The 21,703-nt window shown below is 34.3% G+C and overlaps 1 protein-coding gene across 1 annotated transcript in view; it reads right to left on the bottom strand.

Moving 5' to 3' along the window:
• Window positions 1-21,703, bottom strand: part of LOC138335146 (intermembrane lipid transfer protein VPS13A-like) — a 46,637-nt gene that overhangs the window by 18,627 nt on the left and 6,307 nt on the right. The window contains exons 3-23 of the mRNA XM_069284097.1: window positions 17,812-17,832; window positions 17,592-17,634; window positions 11,938-12,129; window positions 11,069-11,136; window positions 10,553-10,810; window positions 10,157-10,214; window positions 9,806-9,927; window positions 9,412-9,593; window positions 8,927-9,071; window positions 8,378-8,522; window positions 7,939-8,033; window positions 7,346-7,482; window positions 4,820-4,911; window positions 4,473-4,582; window positions 3,941-4,084; window positions 3,664-3,731; window positions 3,280-3,449; window positions 2,485-2,599; window positions 2,155-2,302; window positions 1,553-1,724; window positions 665-731 (exon numbers count right to left, since the gene is read on the bottom strand). Of these exons, the coding sequence (XP_069140198.1) occupies window positions 665-731; window positions 1,553-1,724; window positions 2,155-2,302; window positions 2,485-2,599; window positions 3,280-3,449; window positions 3,664-3,731; window positions 3,941-4,084; window positions 4,473-4,582; window positions 4,820-4,911; window positions 7,346-7,482; window positions 7,939-8,033; window positions 8,378-8,522; window positions 8,927-9,071; window positions 9,412-9,593; window positions 9,806-9,927; window positions 10,157-10,214; window positions 10,553-10,810; window positions 11,069-11,136; window positions 11,938-12,129; window positions 17,592-17,634; window positions 17,812-17,832 (2,552 nt within the window). The remainder of the gene's footprint in view (window positions 1-664; window positions 732-1,552; window positions 1,725-2,154; window positions 2,303-2,484; window positions 2,600-3,279; window positions 3,450-3,663; window positions 3,732-3,940; window positions 4,085-4,472; window positions 4,583-4,819; window positions 4,912-7,345; window positions 7,483-7,938; window positions 8,034-8,377; window positions 8,523-8,926; window positions 9,072-9,411; window positions 9,594-9,805; window positions 9,928-10,156; window positions 10,215-10,552; window positions 10,811-11,068; window positions 11,137-11,937; window positions 12,130-17,591; window positions 17,635-17,811; window positions 17,833-21,703) is intronic.

Below are 21,703 nucleotides of genomic sequence, written 5' to 3'. Positions count from 1 at the left end.
AAAAATAAAAAATGAAAAAATGGAGGAAAAAAAATAAACAAATCAAATAAAAAAATAAATTAATAACGGGTAATACTGTACAGCCATGTACATCAGTGAAAATATTGTTCTATTCCAAGATTATAACTACAGATGTATTCATTTCAAATTTTCTAAGAAATATATTTATATAATTTAATAATTTTTCAATTACTAAATTAGCAGTTATTGCTTGTGTCATTACAATATAATAACCAACATATCTTCCATGTTCAATTGCTTGCATTACACTATTTTCAGAAAATCTGTTTCTTTTGATAGTTCAGGCGGAGCAATCAATTACATTTATTCAATTTTATAATTAAAATGCATAAAAGTTATCTTAAAATTAATCTACCAACAATCAGGTAACATGTATCTGCCTATTATACAAAGTTAATCCCAAATTCAAATTCCTTAAAGAACCTGTTAACAACAGTTGGAGATCGACTTAACTGCCCAAAGACAGAAAAATGCAAGTAAATGATAACATACAATTTACTCAATATCAAGTGTGCATTTCTTAAAAAAATTTTAAATAATTTATAAATCATAAATTAATTTGTATGAACTTATGTCATTCATTCAATCCTAAAGAATAAAATATGCTTTAAAACCAAAACGAGAGGCTAGAGAGTAAGAGTACCTGGACCACTTGTCCATCTCGTCTTCAGAATCATCCGAGGCAGAGTAATACATGTCTGTGTCAGCATCTGGACAACAAAGGATTATCGTAATCATAGTTACAGTATATTTATAATAAAATACTAAAAAGCACATGATAGGGATGTTTGTCAGAAATACTCAACAGAGCACAGGATTTTCACATATTAAAGTGAATAGTCGGGCAAAGAAAACCAGTCTAAATGCGTTCATTGGCCTTCCAAAAGTTCTCACATATTAATACGACGGTCAAGTTCTGCTTACGTCTCCCAGTTCTGACCATTGAAATAAAGAAAGTTGAAAGCATTGAAAGCGAGGCCGCATGGAAATGTAACCACGGACATAGTCAGCCGGGAGGCCGTTTTAGGATTGCTATAGTTTAAATAAATTTCTTTGTACGCAGACAGATTTTGACGAGAGATTTTATTTTTCTATTTGATAAGAAATTATACTGGATACACTCACACGATTTTTACCGACTTTAGCCATCCTTGCCCGATTGTTCACTTTAAGTAAACTTACTGCCTCTGGGAGGGATCAAACTTGGGACCTCTGGATAATAGTCTGACATTCAACATATCAATCGTAAGAGACGTTCTCCCTAATAGAGAAGTATATATTACATTGCTCTAGCATTTACCAGGGTTATACACTTATACAGTCAAACCAAGAGCGACTGACAAAAATTGGCCTATTAATAAGACAGGTGCCTGCTTAAATCAGCTGCCATCAAATGATTTTAACAAAATAGAGATACAAAAAGTTGGCTATCACAGCTAGGAAAAGTATCTTTGCCATGATGTATGTTTCGGGTGCCTTCAATAATTTTATTTACACTTTTTTCGCAGCATACATGTTTACCTATACATACCTATGCTCCTCCTATTTGCAGGCTTGGCACTATCTATTGTACTGTGGGAGACTTTAGTTTCAGGCTCTTCTATAATCGGCTCAGCCAGGTCAATAGTGAGACGACTCAGAATAGTTCTTCTCATCCTTCTCAACTGTTTTGTATCCATCTCTATTTGAATATGTTTCCAGTCCTACAAAATAGAATAGCATTTCATTAAACACACAAAAAAAAATAGATATACATAGAGAGAGAGAGAGAGAGAGGAGAGAGAGCAACAGAACTTAATTTGTACCTCTTTATACTATGTGTTGGATGCCCTTACATTTACATAATGATACAATGTATATGTTTTAGTGAAAATAAGCTAGATAGAGCTGTACCAAATGAGATATAGAATATTTCACTTTTCTTCATTATGCATCCACCTCTGTGTGACCTAATTACAACAGTGTAACGATAGTATCAATTAACTAGAATTTACCCAATATGTTCAATAAATTTCTTGTTGCATGCAGTATTTAAAAAAAATGTATGAGAAATTTTCATAAATTCTTATTTTATTCCTCTTATAATATTTGAATATATATCTGCTATCCTCGAATCCGGCCCTGATGAGTTACCGGCTGGGGTGGAGGTGTTTCCATAGCATCTATTGTACTAGTGGTGGTCGTGGGTACAGGGAAATTCTGTATGAAGTTGTTCAAGGTCACGATCTGTACATCAGTCACATTCAAGGTCAGGGACTGTAACATGGCGTCAAACTTTTGTCTGAAAAATAAAATCATATTGTCAGTGTAAGAAAGATTTCCAAGACCAGCACTGTAATAATGGCCACAGCATAGGTTGTTACTTGTCATTAGGTATATGATATGATGAGATGTCATATTGTAAGAGGGTGACGTATGTTTGGATGTAATAGAGAAATAAGAGATGATGACAAAGAGACTTACTGAGGTTGTTGGTTGTTGTTGAGGACACTTTTGTAGAACGCAATGTCGAGTCCAGTACTGGGTAAAATGTGGAACTCTGAGTTTGGATTTTTCTGAGCCATATCCCACTCTTCCTCTAAAACAATAATCAAAATGAATTCATTTTCTGACTGATATAATTATAATTTCATAGGAGCCCTATAAATCTACAAATCTTAATCTTGAGGCAAAGGAACAACCCCAAATAATTAAAATCAAAGATATAACCACAAACTCTTATACTCGTCTTTTGAGGCAAAATTTTCCCCAAACTAACGGTGATGATGTCTGCTTTCTGTTTAGGGAGAAATCGTTCTCAATTCAAAAGGCACTCATTAACCAAAGACCACTGAACAATTTTTATTATATCTAATAACAAATGGTAAGTCATCCAAATCAATTAGGGTAAATGGATCAAAGATATAACCATAGCAGTCCAGACTGGACTGTTACTCGTCTTTTGAGAATCACAAACCATCATGATTCAAAATTTTCAAACTAACGTCCTTCACTGTTATATTATTAAGGGTCCACAGACTGATGTCATATCAGCTTTCATTGATTTAGGGAGAATCTGAGTTCTCAATTCAAAAGTCTGAATTTTGTGTTTTCTTTACTCATACCTCAACCAAAGACTAATTCATATGCTTTGTAATTTAATGTTTTGGAAATTATTTAATTCAATTTTTATTATATCTATCATAACATCTGGCCTATATAAAAAATACCAATTTAAAAAGATGTATGTTTTACTACTCAATATTTTGGTATACATACCAGAATCAGCCAGAAGCACTTTGACATCTGAAATTTTAATGAGGAATTTATCATACAGATGCGCTTGAAGCTCTGATATAGTTGCATTGTGGAGTGGCACTTTGTCCTTTTGAAGCAGGTCGCTCTCAACTGTGAAGTTTCCAAGGTCACAAATTAGTAGGTTACCTCCCCTGTTGGAAAAATAATCCATCCAGTTCTTTTGTCATTCAATGTTTATTTAAAATATGATTCAATTTAATTAAGAAGGTTACCTTCCAAATTCATATGATTATTTGGTAATATATATTACATGTATATCAACTTTTCTGAAGATTACCTCCCTTGTTAAAACAATTTTTTTTTCAGAAGATTTAACTGAAATAATAAGTAGGAGATCCAACTTACTGATGGAGAGTTCCTTTCTGTGGAATCACAATGTATGGTGACTTCATATGTACAGAAATATGGAATGTCTACAAAAGAATACAAAAGTAATCAGGCATTAAACTGGACCAGGTATAACCAGTTATTTTCATTGATATTAGGTAAATATTTTGATGGCGAACAACAGACTTTAGGTCATCCTGAACCTTCAGGTCAGATGACCAAAAAAATCAAAATATCATTAAACTGATAATTTCTCCAAAAAAAAATTGTATTGTGATAATATTTCTTAACTTACAGATTGTTGTTCAATTGCATACAATAGAGTGGTTCGACTGTACTCCACCATATCCATTAGTTTCTCACGTGCGATGGCATTGATGTCAACTTGTGGCGAGTCCATCGGCACTTGAAAGAACATTAAGATCTGTGATACAGCATGCTGAAATATAAAATGAAATATTTATAAAATCTGAAGATCACAAGATTGCTCAAAAAGAGTTTTGAATTTTGCAGTTTATTTCCCTTTTTCCCAACCAAAAGCACACGTTAGATAAACTAAAGTTGGTTTCATTTTGACATGAACTTTCAATATGATAATTCTAGAAATTAGCTTTAGGATAAGACAAATCTGAACACTATGGAAATGGGCAACACTAAATGTCTGTTACTAAACTTCTAGGGCTAAAACTCGCCTGTAAAAACGTCTGCTGGTTTACAAATTACTATTTTAAAATGATATGAAAATTGATTTCTCTTACTTATTTGTAGACAGTAATGTAGTTCAGTATATTAACTCCTCTGACTTTCTAATGTCTCTTTACATTTACCTGGTCATAGAAGATTTCGACGGGCCGGACATTTAGTTTGAGTGACTGGTCAGCATGGATGGACAGAGGCCGGAGCTCATAGTCCAGCGTAAACATCTGGTTATCTGTAGCTGCAACAATATTTCATTTATTGAAAATTAAAAGTAATTTTTGATATCTAAGTGACTATAAAAAGAAATTTTATGAGAAATAAAGGGAAACAACTGATTTTTATGACTTACTTTTGCATTTTCAAGCATAATCATTTTATTGTGGCAATTTAATTCAATTAACAGTTAAATGCTGTTTTGCATGTAAAAATTAAATAGTTTACAGAACTACAAAATTATATCAGATTCTATACTTACAGTATATATTGCTATTGGATGTCAACAGTGACACCAACTTATAGTCTACAGACGCTCCCTCTATCGTAAAGCTTTCTGTGTGGCTCAGTACCCTGAAATAGCAGATTAAGGAGTAGATAACTTGGCCGTAAGAACATTTGTGTACAGCAAATTTTTAACAAAATGCAAATAAATCTAAATATAAAAATATATTCTTGTTACAAATGTATAAACAAATTGATACACATATTTCATATCAGAGGTCGAACAGTTCCCATCTAAACTGTAACTAATCCCCTTCACATCCACATGTCCTGGCCCCATCTCCTTTTAAACTATCAGATCCTTTCATTTTTATATAATTATTTCCTACATGCCATCCTTGCCAGTTTCCCTGATGAAAATATTGTTCTTCACCTGACATAGATTTCTTCACCTGACCTAGATTCCTTCATCTGACCTAGTTTACTTAATTATCTGACCTCTTCTTTAACTTATCTAGTTTCTTTTATGATACTGATGGCAAGTTTCTTTCATAAGACCCAGTTTTTATTACCAGACATTGTATATTTTACATTGCATCTGACCCACTTTTCTTTAACTGCCCCAGTGTTTACCTTTACAAATTACCCGATTTCTGTTACACGACCTTTTCAAATACCGGACCTTTTCCTTTTAATTTTGACTGCTTTTCTTAACTAACCCAGTGTTGTATGTTCTGATATGTTTACCTGGCCCTGTTCTCTCCTGATCTATTTCCCTTACCTGGCCCTGTTCCCTCCTGATTTATTTCCCCTTACCTGGCTCTGTTCCCTCCTGATTTATTTTCCCTTACCTGGCCCTGTTCCCTCCTGATTTATTTTCCCTTATCTAGCCCTATTCCCTCCTGATTTATTTTCCCTTACCTGGCCCTGTTCCCTCCTGATTTATTTCCCCTTACCTAGCCCTGTTCCCTCCTGATTTATTTCCCCTTACCTAGCACTGTTCCCTCCTTATTTATTTCCCTTTACCTAGCCCTGTTCCCTCCTGCTTTATTTTCCCTTACCTGGCCCTGTTCCCTCCTGATTTATTTCCCTTTGCCTGGACCTGTTCCCACCTGATCTATTTCCCTTTACCTAGCCCTATTCCCTCCTGATTTATTTCTCTTTACCTAGCCCTGTTCCCTCCTGCTTTATTTTCCCTTACCTGGCCCTGTTCCCTTCTGATTTATTTCCCTTTACCTGGACCTGTTCCCACCCGATTTATTTCCCTTTACCTGGACCTGTTCCCACCTGATTTATTTTCCCTTACCTGGCCCCGTTCCCTCCTGATTTATTTCCCCTTACCTGGCCCTGTTCCCTCCTGATTTATTTCCCCTTACCTGGCCCTGTCTTCCTGATTTATTTTTCCTTTCCTGGCTCTGTTCCCTCCTGATTTATTTTCCTTACCTGGCCCTGTTCCCTCCTGATTTATTTTCCCTTATCTGGCTCTGTTCCCTCCTGATTTATTCCCATTTACCTGGCCCCGTTCCCTCCTGATTTATTTTCCCTTACCGGGCCCCGTTCCCTCCTGATTTATTTTCCCTTACCTAGCCCCGTTCCCTCCTGATTTATTTTCCCTTACCTAGCCCCGTTCCCTCCTGATTTATTTTCCCTTACCTGGCCCCGTTCCCTCCTGATTTATTTTCCCTTACCGGGCCCCGTTCCCTCCTGATTTATTTTCCCTTACCTAGCCCCGTTCCCTCCTGATTTATTTTCCCTTACCTAGCCCCATTCCCTCCTGATTTATTTTCCCTTACCGGGCCCTGTTCCCTCCTGATTTATTTCCCTTTACCTGGCCCTGTTCCCTCCTGATTTATATCCCCTTTACCTTGCCCTGTTCCCTCCTGATCTATTTTCCCTTACCTGGCCCCGTTCCCTCCTGATTTATTTCCCCTTACCTGGTTGCGTTCCCTCCTGATTTATTTTCCCTTACCGGGCCCTGTTCCCTCCTGATTTATTTCCCTTTACCTGGCCCTGTTCCCTCCTGATTTATATCCCCTTTACCTTGCCCTGTTCCCTCCTGATCTATTTTCCCTTACCTTGCCCTGTTCCCTCCTGATTTATTTTCCCTTACCTGGCCCCGTTTCCTTCTGATCTATTTCCCTTTACCTGGCCCTGTTCCCTCCTGATTTTTTTCCCTTACCTGGCCCCGTTCCCTCTTGATCTATTTCCCCTTACCTGGCTCTGTTCCCTCCTTATTTATTTCCCCTTACCTAGCACTGTTACCTCCTGATTTATTTTCTCTTACCTGGCCCCATTCCCTCCTGATTTATTTCCCCTTACCTGACCCCGTTCCCTCCTGATTTATTTCCCCTTACCTGTACCCACTCCCTCCTGATCTATTTCCCCTTACCTGGTCCCATTCCCTCTGACTTATTTCCTTTTACCTGGCCCCATTCCCTCCTAATTTATTTCTTATTACCTGGTGGCGTTCCCTCCTGATTTATTTCCCCTTACCTGGCCCCGTTCCCTCCTGATTTATTTCCCCTTACCTGGCCCCGTTCCTTCCTGATTTATTTCCCCTTACCTGGCCCCATTCCCTCCTGGTCTGTTTTCATACGACGTTAACATGTCACTTAGTGTCATCTTCAGGATTGGTTTACTATAATTCTCCAGAGTGAGGCTCACATTTTTCAGACGTAATTGTACCTTGTAGGCAATGTACTGAAAATACATAATCATAAACATGGTATCTATAATTAACAAATATGCAAAATAAACATTTTAAAATATTGAAATTTAACTCTTCATGTAAATATTCATGACAAGTGCCTGTAAATGGAGATCGCAAATCCTTTATTTCTAAGGATAATTTTTTAGATTTATCTGCAAGTACAAAGTTTTACTAATAACTACATGTATTAGAAATGGCAATCACTACCTGGGTACAGAAACAACATACATACCCTATCTACAGTTCAAATATGTAGAAATAATCTATTATATATAAAGGCAGTACTCAGCTACCATACTAAATGATCAGACCTCAATACAGCTGTCAAAATATCAGTGTGAATCATCAGTATATTATAACAAGTAGATCAAAATCTCATATTTTTACTCAAATCAACTGGTTATCTTTTTGCAAGAGTCATGTGTACATCTTTATACAAATCTTACTTCTTTAGGCATAGTATCCTCTTTGGAGTTTTCATCATAACCAACGCCCTGATAAAGTTCCATTCTGTCGTCCTCAGACAGACTGCCCAACCAATCTGTAGGAGCAGAATAATCTGTTATTTTACATTACATGTATAGCACTGTTTTTTAATTCAACTTTATCTTGAAACTATTACATGGTCATTATAACAGACAGTTTTTTAAGAAAGAAAAAAATCATACTTATTTAGGAGTCTTTATATAAGACACCTACGAAGGTTGTAAATTTTGAAAATACATTTATCGGTTTGATTATTCAGTATGTAGACCTTACCCTCGGCCTCCTTAGTACCAACATAACTTTGACCTTACCCTTCTTTATATCATCGCATTATTATAACCTTTGACCTTACTGGACCCTCGGCAGTATTTAACCTCACTATATGATCTATCACCTTACCCTCCTCTGTATCAACCTCTATTTCTATATCAGGTTCAGTATTGCTGCCTCCTAGAATCCAGCTGATCCAGCCCTGGTTCGCTTTCTCCAGCTCGCGTCGCTCCTTCATCTTTTTGCGGGCACGGGCAGGGGCCTCAGTAGCAAACTGAAACAGACGATAAAAGAACTTTCATTTGCACACTCATTATTATTAAAATATTGTTATTGAATTATCAAAGAAGAAAAATACATTCTTTTAAAAGCAGGAAAATATCTAAGACTGAAAACATAGTGCTTCAATTTTTTCATATTTTTTAATAAAATGAGAAGCATAGTTTTGTTAATAAAATATATCAAAATCCTTTCTTCAGGGGACATTTCCTACTCCAATGAATCACGTTAATTCTACAACCAACGTAAGAAAAGACATAATTCTGACCTTGTATGTGACCTGTTCTCTAGCTTCTATAGCCATGATCCTACTACCAACAATAACGATATTCTGCCTAGAGTCTGGCATGCTTTCTTACCACTATATGACTATCATTACAATTAAACCCTCATTCTAACCTGGAGTTTAGCCTGCTCTCTGGCGGCTATGATGTTACATAGGTCCATGTCAGATTCTAGTTTCTTCAGGTCCTCTTGTAGGGTTTTGTTGTCGGGGTACTCCAGATGGGTTTTGTATCTCTGTCCATACCGAACTACCTTTTTCCTGTAAAAATCAAAAGCAGTTGTACATTAAGAATAATTTGATGATCTCAGATTTAATTAAAGAGCAGAAATTAAATTTGTTATTGCTATACAGACAATAATTTGCTTAGAGTATTCTATATCTTTTATCTGGCTAAGGGAAAACATTAGCAAGAACAACTCACCAATGTTCTGTAACCTTGTCCATTGGTAGGGACAAACAACTCACCTATGTTCTATAACTCTTGTCCAATGGTAAGGACAGACAACTCACAAATGTTCTGTAACCTTGTCCACTGGTAGGGACAGACAACTCACCAATGTTCTATAACCTTGTCCACTGGAAGGGGCAGACAACTCACCTATGTTCTATAACTCTTGTCCACTGGTGTGGGCGAATGACTTCCTCTACTATTGCAGCATACGCGTAGTGCCACCAAGCTTTACGATTAAATCGCACTGGTGTGTTTGGATGGTATTTACGGTAACGCCTGTTTATCTGCACACGCCGACTTGCATCAATCCACTTCAGAAGATTTAGGTACTAAATTTGAAAAAAAAAAAATTTATATACAGTTATTAACAATTAAGAGCCAGACTCAAAACATGTCAGAAAAGAATTTCTGTTATTTGCAAAATTTTTCTTCAATGAAATAAATTCCACGATGCAAAATGGAAACATAACCCTTATTCATAACCTTTATATTCTGACCTCTAGATATAATCCTCCAACCTCTGAAAAGTATGAGTAAATACCTGATGTCTGGAGAAGAAACACATGATATCAGGGAGAGAGAACTCCACATAGATCCGAGGCATCACAAAGTTATCTTGCTTATTCATAATGACCTTGGCCTTGACTGTCACAGGACGCAGGACTGCAAGTAAAGGTCAAGGTTAAAGTTTTATTATTTTATGAAGAATTGAAGCTCAATTTATTTCAAATTAATTCTTATATTCTTTTAAAATTGAAATTAGCTTCAACAGTATGAACATTGCTATTTCATAACAGGAACAAGTAAAAGAAAACATGATAGAGATTGGAAAACAACCTTAAAGCTCAATTAAATACATTTACAAATTAATATAACTGTTAATGACCCTTACTATGATTGAAAGACTCCTCTCGTATCCTGTTGGTTGATATGGACTGCTTCAGCAAATTCTAGAAGGGGAGATAACCAAAATTATGTTACTTATTATTTTCTTATCTGCATCATATACCAAGTATGATGATAGTAAATTCGAAGTACAATTGATATCTGAATTAAACATTACAATTGTAAACATGTATTTTTTACTGTTGTATTCATCTTATGTTAAAATAATCTGCTGACATAAATTTGTTGTTTTCTTTTAACCAAACTGTCTTGTTACAGATATATATGTATACATGTATATCTGTTGGTTCAGAAGTGAATAAAAAAAAAAGAGACAAAAAGAAGAGACATTAGACATAATATTTTTTGACAGATATGACCCTGAAGACAAATAGGGCCCTACCTTCCACACATGAGACTGAAGTCGCTTCTTTTTCCCGACAAGGTCAGCCTCCTGTACATAGTGGTTCCAGTAAAATGACAGGTCCGTAAGACTGCCCAGTTTATGTAGAATGGTGGCGGAACTGTCCACTTCCGACTCCTCCCATCGGTCATTTGTTGTGTGGACAGTAAAGCTCTGCAGCATGGCGCCCACCGCAAACGAGTAATCTCCATTAGTGATGGAATCCTCATACCTAATGTGGACATTTCTGATGGTGATCTGTGTTGAAGGCAAAATCAAATAAACTCAATGATACCATAGATACTTTGGCTTCAGAGTATTTTTCCTGGAAATTGTTTTCTTGAAAATATTTAAAACAAACAAGTTTAATATTTTAAAACAAAATATCTAGGTAAGTGGTCTGCTAAGATATGTACACCTTTCCACAAAGCAAATTTCCCTGAAGAGTAAATTGATTCATCATTACTTTAACTCGTTTTAAACTCTGCAGTCAAAACCACTGAAGTATAAACTCACCTGAATATTGTTTAGAATGTATTTGCCTAGTTTTTCAAAGAACCCTGGATTCTTGGCTGCTTGATCAGCTGTAAAGGAAAATAGAAATATTTTAAGAATTCAAACAATAAGAACAAATAAAATGTAACATAATCTCAGTTAGTGTTGGGAATCGGTTGTAAAATGGTAATCGATCATCGGTTTAGGACAATTTACTAATTATCGATTTTATAATGGGATACTATTTATAGAAAGCTCTCCTATATTTATATATTTCACCTTTTAGTTTTTCTGAAGAATTTTAGAAAGATATCCACTGAACCAACAGTGTGAAGAACTATTTTTTTTAAATTCAAATTCTTGAGTATCTATGATGTTCAAAATATTTTGATATGTGGTTTTGCACTGATATATAACATAATAAAGGTTCAGAACAGTATAAGATAAGCATGAGTTATCTCCCATTTTAATAATCGATTATTTAACCTTTCATAATCGATAGTCTTTGGAAAAATCATAATCGATCGATCATCGATTAAAATCGAGAATCGGTCCAACACTAATCTCAGTAAATATTATTATTGCAAACTCTGTGAAAGAACTTTAAGAAACTATAGAGAATCAGTTTTGATATATCCCTTGGAAATAATTAATGTTGTAACTCCTGGCACTTTTTATGATCAGTTAACTAAAGATTATTGAGCCATCAATCGAAAATAAGAAGTTTTAGATTATTGTATAAAGAACATCAAACAAACAAAAAACCACAAAGACATCATTGATTTATCTGCATTCAAAATTTTCTTTAATGAAGATTACTATCTTGAAATAATAAACATAACTTTTTATTTGAAAATCAATAATACAATTTATCCTATGCACAAACATACCAACAGTTTTTAATGTTGATTTCTCAAATGCTTGTAACTTTGCCTGTTTGATGGCGTTCTCTAGGTCTCGATCTTTCTTCTCCTCGTAAGGTCGGTCATTGATTGGTCCAAGGAGGACATACAGGCCGTCCAATTCCAGCTGGACATTGGCCGAAAACAGGTTTGACCATGGAAATGAGAATTTTATGTAATCTGAAATATAGATGATGTCAGTTTAAGTATTATGCATAATTATCAGGATTCTGATTAGATATCCCCTTGTTTTGTAACAAAGGGGCATAACTTTGATAAAGGTAAACAAAAATCTTGTTCCGATATAAACGGCACATATCTACTCTGTATAAGTATTATTGCCATCATTGGATTTGTTGCAATCCTTTCAGTGTAGTTTAGAAGGAGTAGTCGTTTGATCATTGAATCTTCAGGCTGACATGAATGGACAAACAACCTGAACACAGTTTACATTGTGTTGCCATCAGGCACATCTTTGCCAGAAAATCAATGACAACCATGTATACAGTACACCACCTTAACAATTTCTCCTTAGCCATGTAATTCATGTGAGAGATAACTGCAGAAATCCATGCTGGTATATTTTTCTTTTAAACCTAGCTCCTAAACAAATCTAACTTTATTTGTTATGTTCGGATATGAAATTATATAACTTTATATATGGAGTTACATAATTATATACCTCAAGTAATAAAAAGGTTCAACAGCAAAGGTATTTCAATATATAATAATAATTTGCTATGAAAATATCACAATTTACAGGTGTCAACACTGCTCTCTTTTATATGATATTGTGAAGTATATGTGTGCTGGTGTGGGCTGTGTTCTACTTTAACACTTGGGTAAATTGGTTCTTATTACTACCAGTCAAACACTTTCCATTTGGTCCATTATTACTAACACTTACTGTAATTGTCTGCTTTAATGACCAGTAATTAACCAGTAAACACAATGTAAGGTTATGTATGTTACACAGCTGATGGCACAGCAGCCATTATTGGCCTGATGATATAATGACATGCTGATAATGTCATTAACTGGAACAACCTTGCATGTGTGCCTTTGTTTGTTTACTCAGATCCTGAATATCATGTCTGAAGGCTTTTCTCAAATTATATTTCAACATTCTACTATATAAACAATTTGTGAATTTGATAGAAGGTCAAGGCTATTCCTTTGAACATGAAGGTCAAAGGCTATTCCTTTCAACATGAAGGTCAAGGCTATTCCTTTGAACATGAAGGTCAAAGGCTATTCCTTTGAACATGAAGGTCAAGGCTATTCCTTTGAACATGAAGGTCAAAGGCTATTCCTTTGAACATGAAGGTCAAGGCTATTCCTTTGAACATGAAGGTCAAAGGCTATTCCTTTGAACATGAAGGTCAAAGGCTATTCCTTTGAACATGAAGGTCAAGGCTATTCCTTTGAACATGAAGGTCAAAGGCTATTCCTTTGAACATGAAGGTCAAGGCTATTCCTTTGAACATGAAGGTCAAAGGCTATTCCTTTGAACATGAAGGTCAAAGGCTATTCCTTTGAACATGAAGGTCAAGGCTATTCCTTTGAACATGAAGGTCAAAGGCTATTCCTTTGAACATGAAGGTCAAAGGCTATTCCTTTGAACAAACTTGTTACTTATTCATCTTATCATACAATCTCAATGAATACTGTTTGATTGTTCTGTGATAAAATATCATTCCTTTAGTTTTTATCATATTTCTAATTCTATGAGATTTTCATAGAATTTGATAAAAACTAAAGGAAACTATAATATCATTTTTCTATAAAAACATAAAATTCCACGTCTTCAATTGAATCTTTTATCTGTCCATGAAAAATTGTTCTGATCATTACAAAACACACAAATAGCAGTGTCACAAATATAAGTCTGTTTCCTGTTTTTGTAATGGACAAAAGAAACAATCACTAATAGTATAGGATGTGGTAATTAATCAACGAAAATATTTTAATTTGATCAAATAATACATCAGTTTCAAAAGTTTGTTTATTACAAGATCATTTCACTTGTCTATATCAAACATCTGGTTCAAACAAACATATTTACCTATAACTCTGTAGGTAAATGTCAGAGAAAACAATAATCAGAGTTATTTAAGGAAGCTGTTGTAAAAATATTGATCTAACGAACAAAAGGGTAATTGTTGTACATAATCTGAGATTGGCATTTATAAATGACAGAAAATCATAAAAGAAGTCCCCTTGAGAGAGTGAAAAACGACATCAAATAAAACCCCAGGAGGGAGTGAAGAACAAAAGGAGATCACTGCAACCCTGACATGAGAAAGTGCAAAATCATAAAACCTTAATGTTTGTCACTACCAGTTTAAAATATCTAAAACAGCTGAGTTATCAATGCATTTTCTATCAAAGCCAATATATCAAAGATCTGGGTGGGTGAATCAGACATGAGAAACAATGTTTTTATTCCTGGCAGTGTCTCAATAGAATAGAGAAACAATTGTATTCCTGGCAGTGTCTCAATAGATCTACTCCAAGTGATGTAATAGGTTTCATCTTTAAAATACACAGTTAGCTTTTTAATCTATATTCATTATCATGGCTTTAAAAATAGCAACAAGTTTGAATCCATGGCATATTGTGACAGCTAAGTAAGATATACTCAAAAAGGAAATGATCACTTTATAAATAAACTATTATTATAATAATACTACACAAGATTTCTTCATGGCTACATTATCACTAGAAACAGAATATAACAAACATAATATTAGATGGATCCCCAAAACATCATTGGCAATGCTCTAGATACCTAGAGGTAATAGATTTTTTTGATTAGTTGCATTTCTATTTACATTTTTCGTTTAACTATGTTTCTATTAACAGACACAAATTGTTCTGTGGGAATGTCTCATTGGTGTAGCTGCAGGTGGCTAACTCACATATAAATGAAACAATTGTTTTAGCAAGGTGACATGTACTTTACAACTATGAAACACATGAGTCAATTTGCTCCAAATTAAAAACTATTAAACCATATAAACTAAACATATGACATGAATAATTGAAAACTGACTCCAATTTCAAGTTCAGTAAATTGATGTTACTTTTAGATGTTGTCCATTTGTTTATTATCTTTATTTTACATAAAGCAGATAGTGTAACTGCACATGCAGAAAGCATATACAAAATGTATATTCATTACACTCTAAAATCAGATTTAATTAAGAAAATTGAAGATCAAACAGTATATCAAATACATATACATGTATATAAGACTAATGTTTGGACAGCTAGCTAGCTGACTCAATACTTCGGTATTGTTATTGATTATAGGTAGTCAACCTGGCTTGAGGCTAAGAGATATGAACTTTAATACTGAAATGGAACTTCCCTTGAAACCAAACTGATTGTTTTATTTCAAAACCTGTTGATCAGCTGTCTATACTAGAAATCTGATGTCCATCTACTACCAACAATTTTAGTAAAACAAGACCTGACTGATGCTCACTATTTTAACATGCTAAATTGCACTAAATTATTTAGATTACTTATGAAATATTAACAAGCATTCAAGGTGCTTCTACTGCAGAGATTTGAATTGAACATTATAATGAGGAGAAAAACTCATAATCCCTTAGGTGTTCAGAGATAATTTGTTTTTCTGCAGTCTCAGGGAAATGTTTGATGAGTTAACAAACGTAAACATAGGAACAAAACGTTTTGATGACTCGGCATTAATCTTGACATAAAGCTGCCATGCATTTTTCCAGCACAACAAAATTTATTGATTTTTCTCTCTGGTCTGATGCAGTTAATTCTCCTGAAGACATGTACATCACTTTGCTGTCTGGACGCTCAAAGACTTGTCAGTCGAATATATCTTAACATATCATACAAAATTTTGAATACTATATTATTAAAGTAGAGATTCAAGTGTTTACATAATTATCATAGTTAGCAATGCCTTTTACTTTTAATAAAAGCTACATATGAGAAAATGATTATTTGGTGTGAAGGTCATCGGCATGTAACCAAAGCAATACTGGATAATATATATCAATTGTAAATCAATTAGTAGTATATTATTGTACTACACATACAAAAGGTTACAAAACCAAAACATGATATATGCTTTCAAGCCAATGGCTGCAGAATTATACTTATGGCCAGCAAGGAACCATAAATATTGACATATGATTCAATCCCCAAATGTGACAAAAACCTTCTACAATTCTCTAGAGAAATCAAAGTGGAATATTTGATGTGCATGTGTACTTGATAATTGGGGCAGAATTATATATAGCTGCCTTGAAAATATTCAACAACCTATATATTTTGCCTACACGGTTAAGATTATTTCTTTGCCCATAAGCTGTAATATTACAAATTGGGAGATCCCAAATGTAGAATGTATAAATGTTATGACATTTTAGAAAAAGCAAGATATTTGTATACAATATGCATATATTTTGAGATGAAGCTTATGTTGATTCAAATTGACAAATTATTCATTATCTCACATTTATACTAGCTAACATGATTCCTTAATAAAGAATACTTTCGGATTTGAATATAGTAAAGGTCAGACATCCCACGCTTTGTCCTGTCAGATCTAGCTAGATCTGAGTGGCTGAGTGAAATCAATGGCCACAGAAGCCTGGCAGACTGAAGTGACCCTTTTGGACTTTACAGACATGTAAACTTAACATTAGTATGGTTACCATAGTATGTAGTCTTTGGAGTCATGAAACTGGAGGAATGATGTGCTCTAATTCCTGGTCTTATTATTGCAGTTTGAAATAAATAATAATACCTTGACCACACAGATTCCAAAAGATTGATCTTGACCATACCGACTTTCAGATTGCTATGGAAAACCTCTGTCACACTAAAAAGGTCTTTGCCTGTAGCCGTGCCCTGTAGAGAACCATAAACGACTACCCAATTGATTTATACCCCTGAGGTTATTGATCTTCAACAGACAAAATGTACATTGATGTGAAACTGTATCTAGAATCTGACAAATCATACATAGCTAGGGTCAAAACTAGACTATGAATCAATTCTGGCACTAATCTGTGAGCTCTTTTGGCAAGAATTGGTCAATCACTCAAAAGGTTAAAGGTTTGCTCTTCTAACAGCTATCACAGAACTGCAAGTCTGTTGGAAATATATATTGGATTGGCCAGACTATACTTCAATAACTAGAACTGTCATCAAAGAGGCCAACTTATGATGAACTTGGTTGCAGTTACCTTGACAAAGGTCAAGTAACATGTAAACCATTCGACAAACTTTCTTGACCTAAAAGACTTCATTTCAACTAGAGCTCATGTCTATTGAGAAGAAAGTATTGATATTTGTGATGATGAAATAAGGTCAAGATCATTTCATTGCACAAACATAAATTGTGGCCTTTTAATTTTATGCCAGAATGCAAATATGCCTCGATCTAGCCAATGACTAGCTAGCTAGGATCTCACAATTTAGAAAAAAAAACTGAAATTGTTCACCATGATCTTAATGTACTGGTATACATTATAAACTACAATATTTTTATGGTAAGGCTTCCTTTCAGGTGACACAAATCTTGAAACCAGAATAGGAAGGCAGCATTTTCATTATGTAGTTCTCTAATGTGTACATAATGATTAACTTACCCACATGACCAGCCTTGACTTCCACAGGTACTTCCTGACCAAGCTGTAAAAAAATAAATGAGTAAATATATACCAGTTTATTGACTACCAGAGCCTTCTAAATCATGAATCCACTGATCACTTAATTGTAAGTAATATGTATACTGTAGTCATATTTTTGGTGATAGATAAATAGTAATCAAACAGGAAGTGATAAATGACAAACAATGACTGTACTTACTTGGGTGGTAAGAAGTTCAACCTGCAAAAAAAAAAAAAATAAAAAAAAATATGATAAAATTGTATTACAAAAATGTATTGATTATCAAAATTCTTAATGCACAATTACATTCAAGATCATTAATTTGTATATTACTTGGACGTCTTTTACCTAACATTCATTCCAGTTCAAATATCAGGTTGCTTATAGATATCTCAGCCTAAATTTGACCCAATGACTTTGAGGGTCACGGTCATTAGTTTAGAAGTCCTTCATTTGAGCATAATGAACAGGCCTATGAAATTTCATTTCAGATGGTAGGCTACAGCTAAAAAGAAACTATTTAAAAGAAAACATTGGTGCCTGATGGCCTGTCATAGATCCTGGGCCAGCGACCAAAGCTGGACGATGAATGCAGTGCCAACGCAAAAGCTAGCTCACGCAGTTTTCCTCCATTTAGGCACAGTATCATACTGTTACATTAATGCCAGTAAGCATATGCTTATTGAAAATATGGAATAAATTCCTATTTAGGTTAGTTAAATGGACATTGTGATAATCCTAAAGAATTCTGTTTGTCATCCTTCAAGGATTATTTCTATGATCCCACTCGTTTACATGTTGGTTCTACCCGTTACTGGAGTCCTGAGCCTTACACTTGACATTAATTTGACCTTAGAAAAAGATTTATAAGGGTATCACACATATATCAATATTCTTTATTTCATTGTACCATGTCCTAATTGGCCTCTTTTTTTATAAAGAAACAACATACATCAAGACACCTTTTAGCAATGATAGTCCTGCTTTAACATATATATTCTAACAGATTTCTGACTTTAGATACATCATATGTACAAGTCATTTTCAATATAGTGACCATTTTATAATTCTACCCATTTCATCTTTATAGCTAAAGGCAGTGTGACTTTGAAATTAGACAACAGCCAAGGTCCCATTCAGATGAATGGAACAGATTGATACATCTCTCCACCCAATCTTGCTCCTTAGAGGCCAGCTACTATCAGCATTGGCTGCATATGGATGAGAAATAGTTATCTAATGTACCAGGTGGTCTTTTAACTGACTGCTTCATGGCAGCACCTGGTCAGGTGAGCTAACAAAATCAATGTTTCTCTATATTTTCCCCTGGAAGTATAATATCTATTTATTAGACTGCTGGGTGACATTCTCTACTGTAAGCTTATAATACTCCATCAATCATCCTACACACAATTAGCTTCTAACTTCAGAATCTATGATACACAATGATCCATATATCTACAGAATCTCATATACCATCATGGAATCTCATTTATTCTGGTCACACAAAAGCTTGTAATCAATAGTGTTTCTGCTATCAATACAGTCGATTGTGATCAGGATTGAACTTCAAGCGTTGATGTATTAATTGTATATTGCTTACAGAAAGTGTGGGTTTACCTTACGTTTGATGATATCTAGTAAAATTTCTTCTTAAATTCTCCCTTTACTCATTGCCAATAAAATCTCATTGATGTTGACAAGCTGACAATTACAAAATGCTCAAGTGTAAATATTAACTGTGTTTGTGCATTTATCATCAACAACATCATCATCATCATGATCCCTTTTGTAAGTTATATATAAATTTCATTTTACTCATTGACCTTGGCTGTCATCAACAGCTATTAGGTCATTTGTCGCCCCATAATACATTGTGCATGTATATATTGTCTAGTCAGGGAGAGGGCTTATACAGGCAGAGCCTGCTGCCCAATCCCTTTTAAATCAAATGATTTAATAAAAATGTTTTGAAATGAAAAATATTGTCTAGTTCATTACAGGATTGGAAGGGTTGTTTCCTAGTGATAATGGATTACATGGTCTCCTATATACAGTGTGCTTTAAACTTCACAACTATAATTCCATCCATCTGAAATCCTGCCCTTAGAAACCCAGACAGAAACTTAAGAAAATCAAAAAGCTGGTTAAGAAATGTTAGTATTGAATTACCCATACAATTTGACATTGAAAATCTGGAAGAAGAAAGGAACAAAAATTCTGTAATTTCAAATGAAAATTAAGTTATTGAATAATTCTTGAAGCTTAGTATATATATAATCTATGTATTTTTCAAGTAGAAGTTACATTACGGGTGCCAACACTGGAATCCATAATATAATTGAAATTGTCTCCGAACCCCAAGCCTCCTTTAATTTTAATAGAAGTAATATCAGGTTTGAGCAACCACCAGGTTTCTAATAAGATCTTGAAAATTTCACAATAAACATTAATTTTCTTTAAGCAGGGCCTTACCAGTCGTGACTGTAACAGTGATAAAGTGGTAGTAGAATGGCCTTAGTCCTGTATGTGTCGGTGAGGATGTAATGAATATTTTATAGTAGCCTTGCGATTATCTTGTTATGGCTTTCACTGATGACCTTTTACCAAGACTGGATGTGGCACCACCAAGCTAAAAATTTCCTTAAAATTTTACTTCAATTCAAATATGCAGGAGTCCTGTGTTTCAGTGAGGACATCAACAAACCTAAACTATGGTTAATAATTTTTTAATCAAGAACTCTTATGAATCATTATCGCAAATTCAATTATAAGCTGTTTTTTGATAAATTAAACACTGCAATCATGATTAATGATACAAACAGAAACATTCAAGGGAAAATAGGTCATCAAGACCTCATACCCTTACTAGATACATGTATAAATATGGTGATTCATATTTAGGTATTAAACAAGTATTGGTTGTGAAATCCAAATAACTAAACTTGTTCTGAAACATTTCCTATCAAAAATAAAATTGGAGTTATCCCCCTTTAATTAGTACTTATTAATATCATTATCACTATACTGTAATTAATTCAATTTATTTGTATATTTAAATATATGTATAAATTAATTGCAGAATGAATTCATGTTTATACTTTAAAATAAGATCTGGAGAGGACTTAAATAGGCGTAGCCTGATGTCCGATCCTATTGATGTACATAATATCAATAAAATATTGTTGAAATAAAAAAAACAAATATTGTGCATCACTGAAATATCAAACAAATTTTACATACATATACATTGTGTAAATATATAAGCCCTTGTCCAAACCGGAAATGGATCCTTCTATGTCCTTAAGCAAGTCCTTAACATTTCAGTGAATATATTTTAAATAAGGCAATAATATAGAGAACACGGAAGCACTTCCAACATTAATTGGAAGTGTTTAATATAGAAAATGGCCACACATATTTTGATTAAATCTATCAATACTCAGATTTTCATAAAAATGACAATTTCTTCTGTACAGTCTGCATTATATTTCTGGCTTTTTTAAAAAAAAAAATCTGCATTCTCTCCACCAGTCTGAGCCTGTTTCTAGCTTCGTGTATGATCAGTTAAAGGCTGAAATTTTTGAAAACTTTTATATTTTTTTATTTTTTTCTCACAAAATGTCAAATCTTGAGTCACTGCATGCTTTGTACCTCTAGGAAATGTCAATGCTGTCAATGTTCCTATAAGTATTTGGTTATAGGGACTCCAACCAAACTTCACTGCACAACAAATTAACCAATCTTGAATGTTTTGTTCACTTATCAACAAAATTAAATTTCATGTGACAAATGTATATTACATTTAGTAAGAATATTAATTAAGTGCGCCTTATCTTGATCGAAACATAGAAATCAATTAACTTGTTATTAATCAATAAAGCTGTCGTGTTACAATTTGATGAAGGATATAAATGAAGTGGTCAATCATCTCAGCCTGATAGATAATCAACACTCCCCCTGTCCACTTCATCTTGGTGATCACTACACCTTGGTCAACTCTCCAATTGACCGTAATGTGAAAGGAAATTACATTGGTCAAACCACTCTTCACAACATGGAGAAGTGGAGGAACAATCATCCTGTCGGA

The sequence above is a fragment of the Argopecten irradians genome, chromosome 1 (assembly GCF_041381155.1).
Source record: "Argopecten irradians isolate NY chromosome 1, Ai_NY, whole genome shotgun sequence".
In the NCBI taxonomy this organism is placed as follows: Eukaryota; Metazoa; Mollusca; class Bivalvia; order Pectinida; family Pectinidae; genus Argopecten; species Argopecten irradians.
The sequence above is the reverse complement of the archived record's forward strand: the minus strand, read 5'-3'. Positions and strand labels throughout refer to the sequence as shown.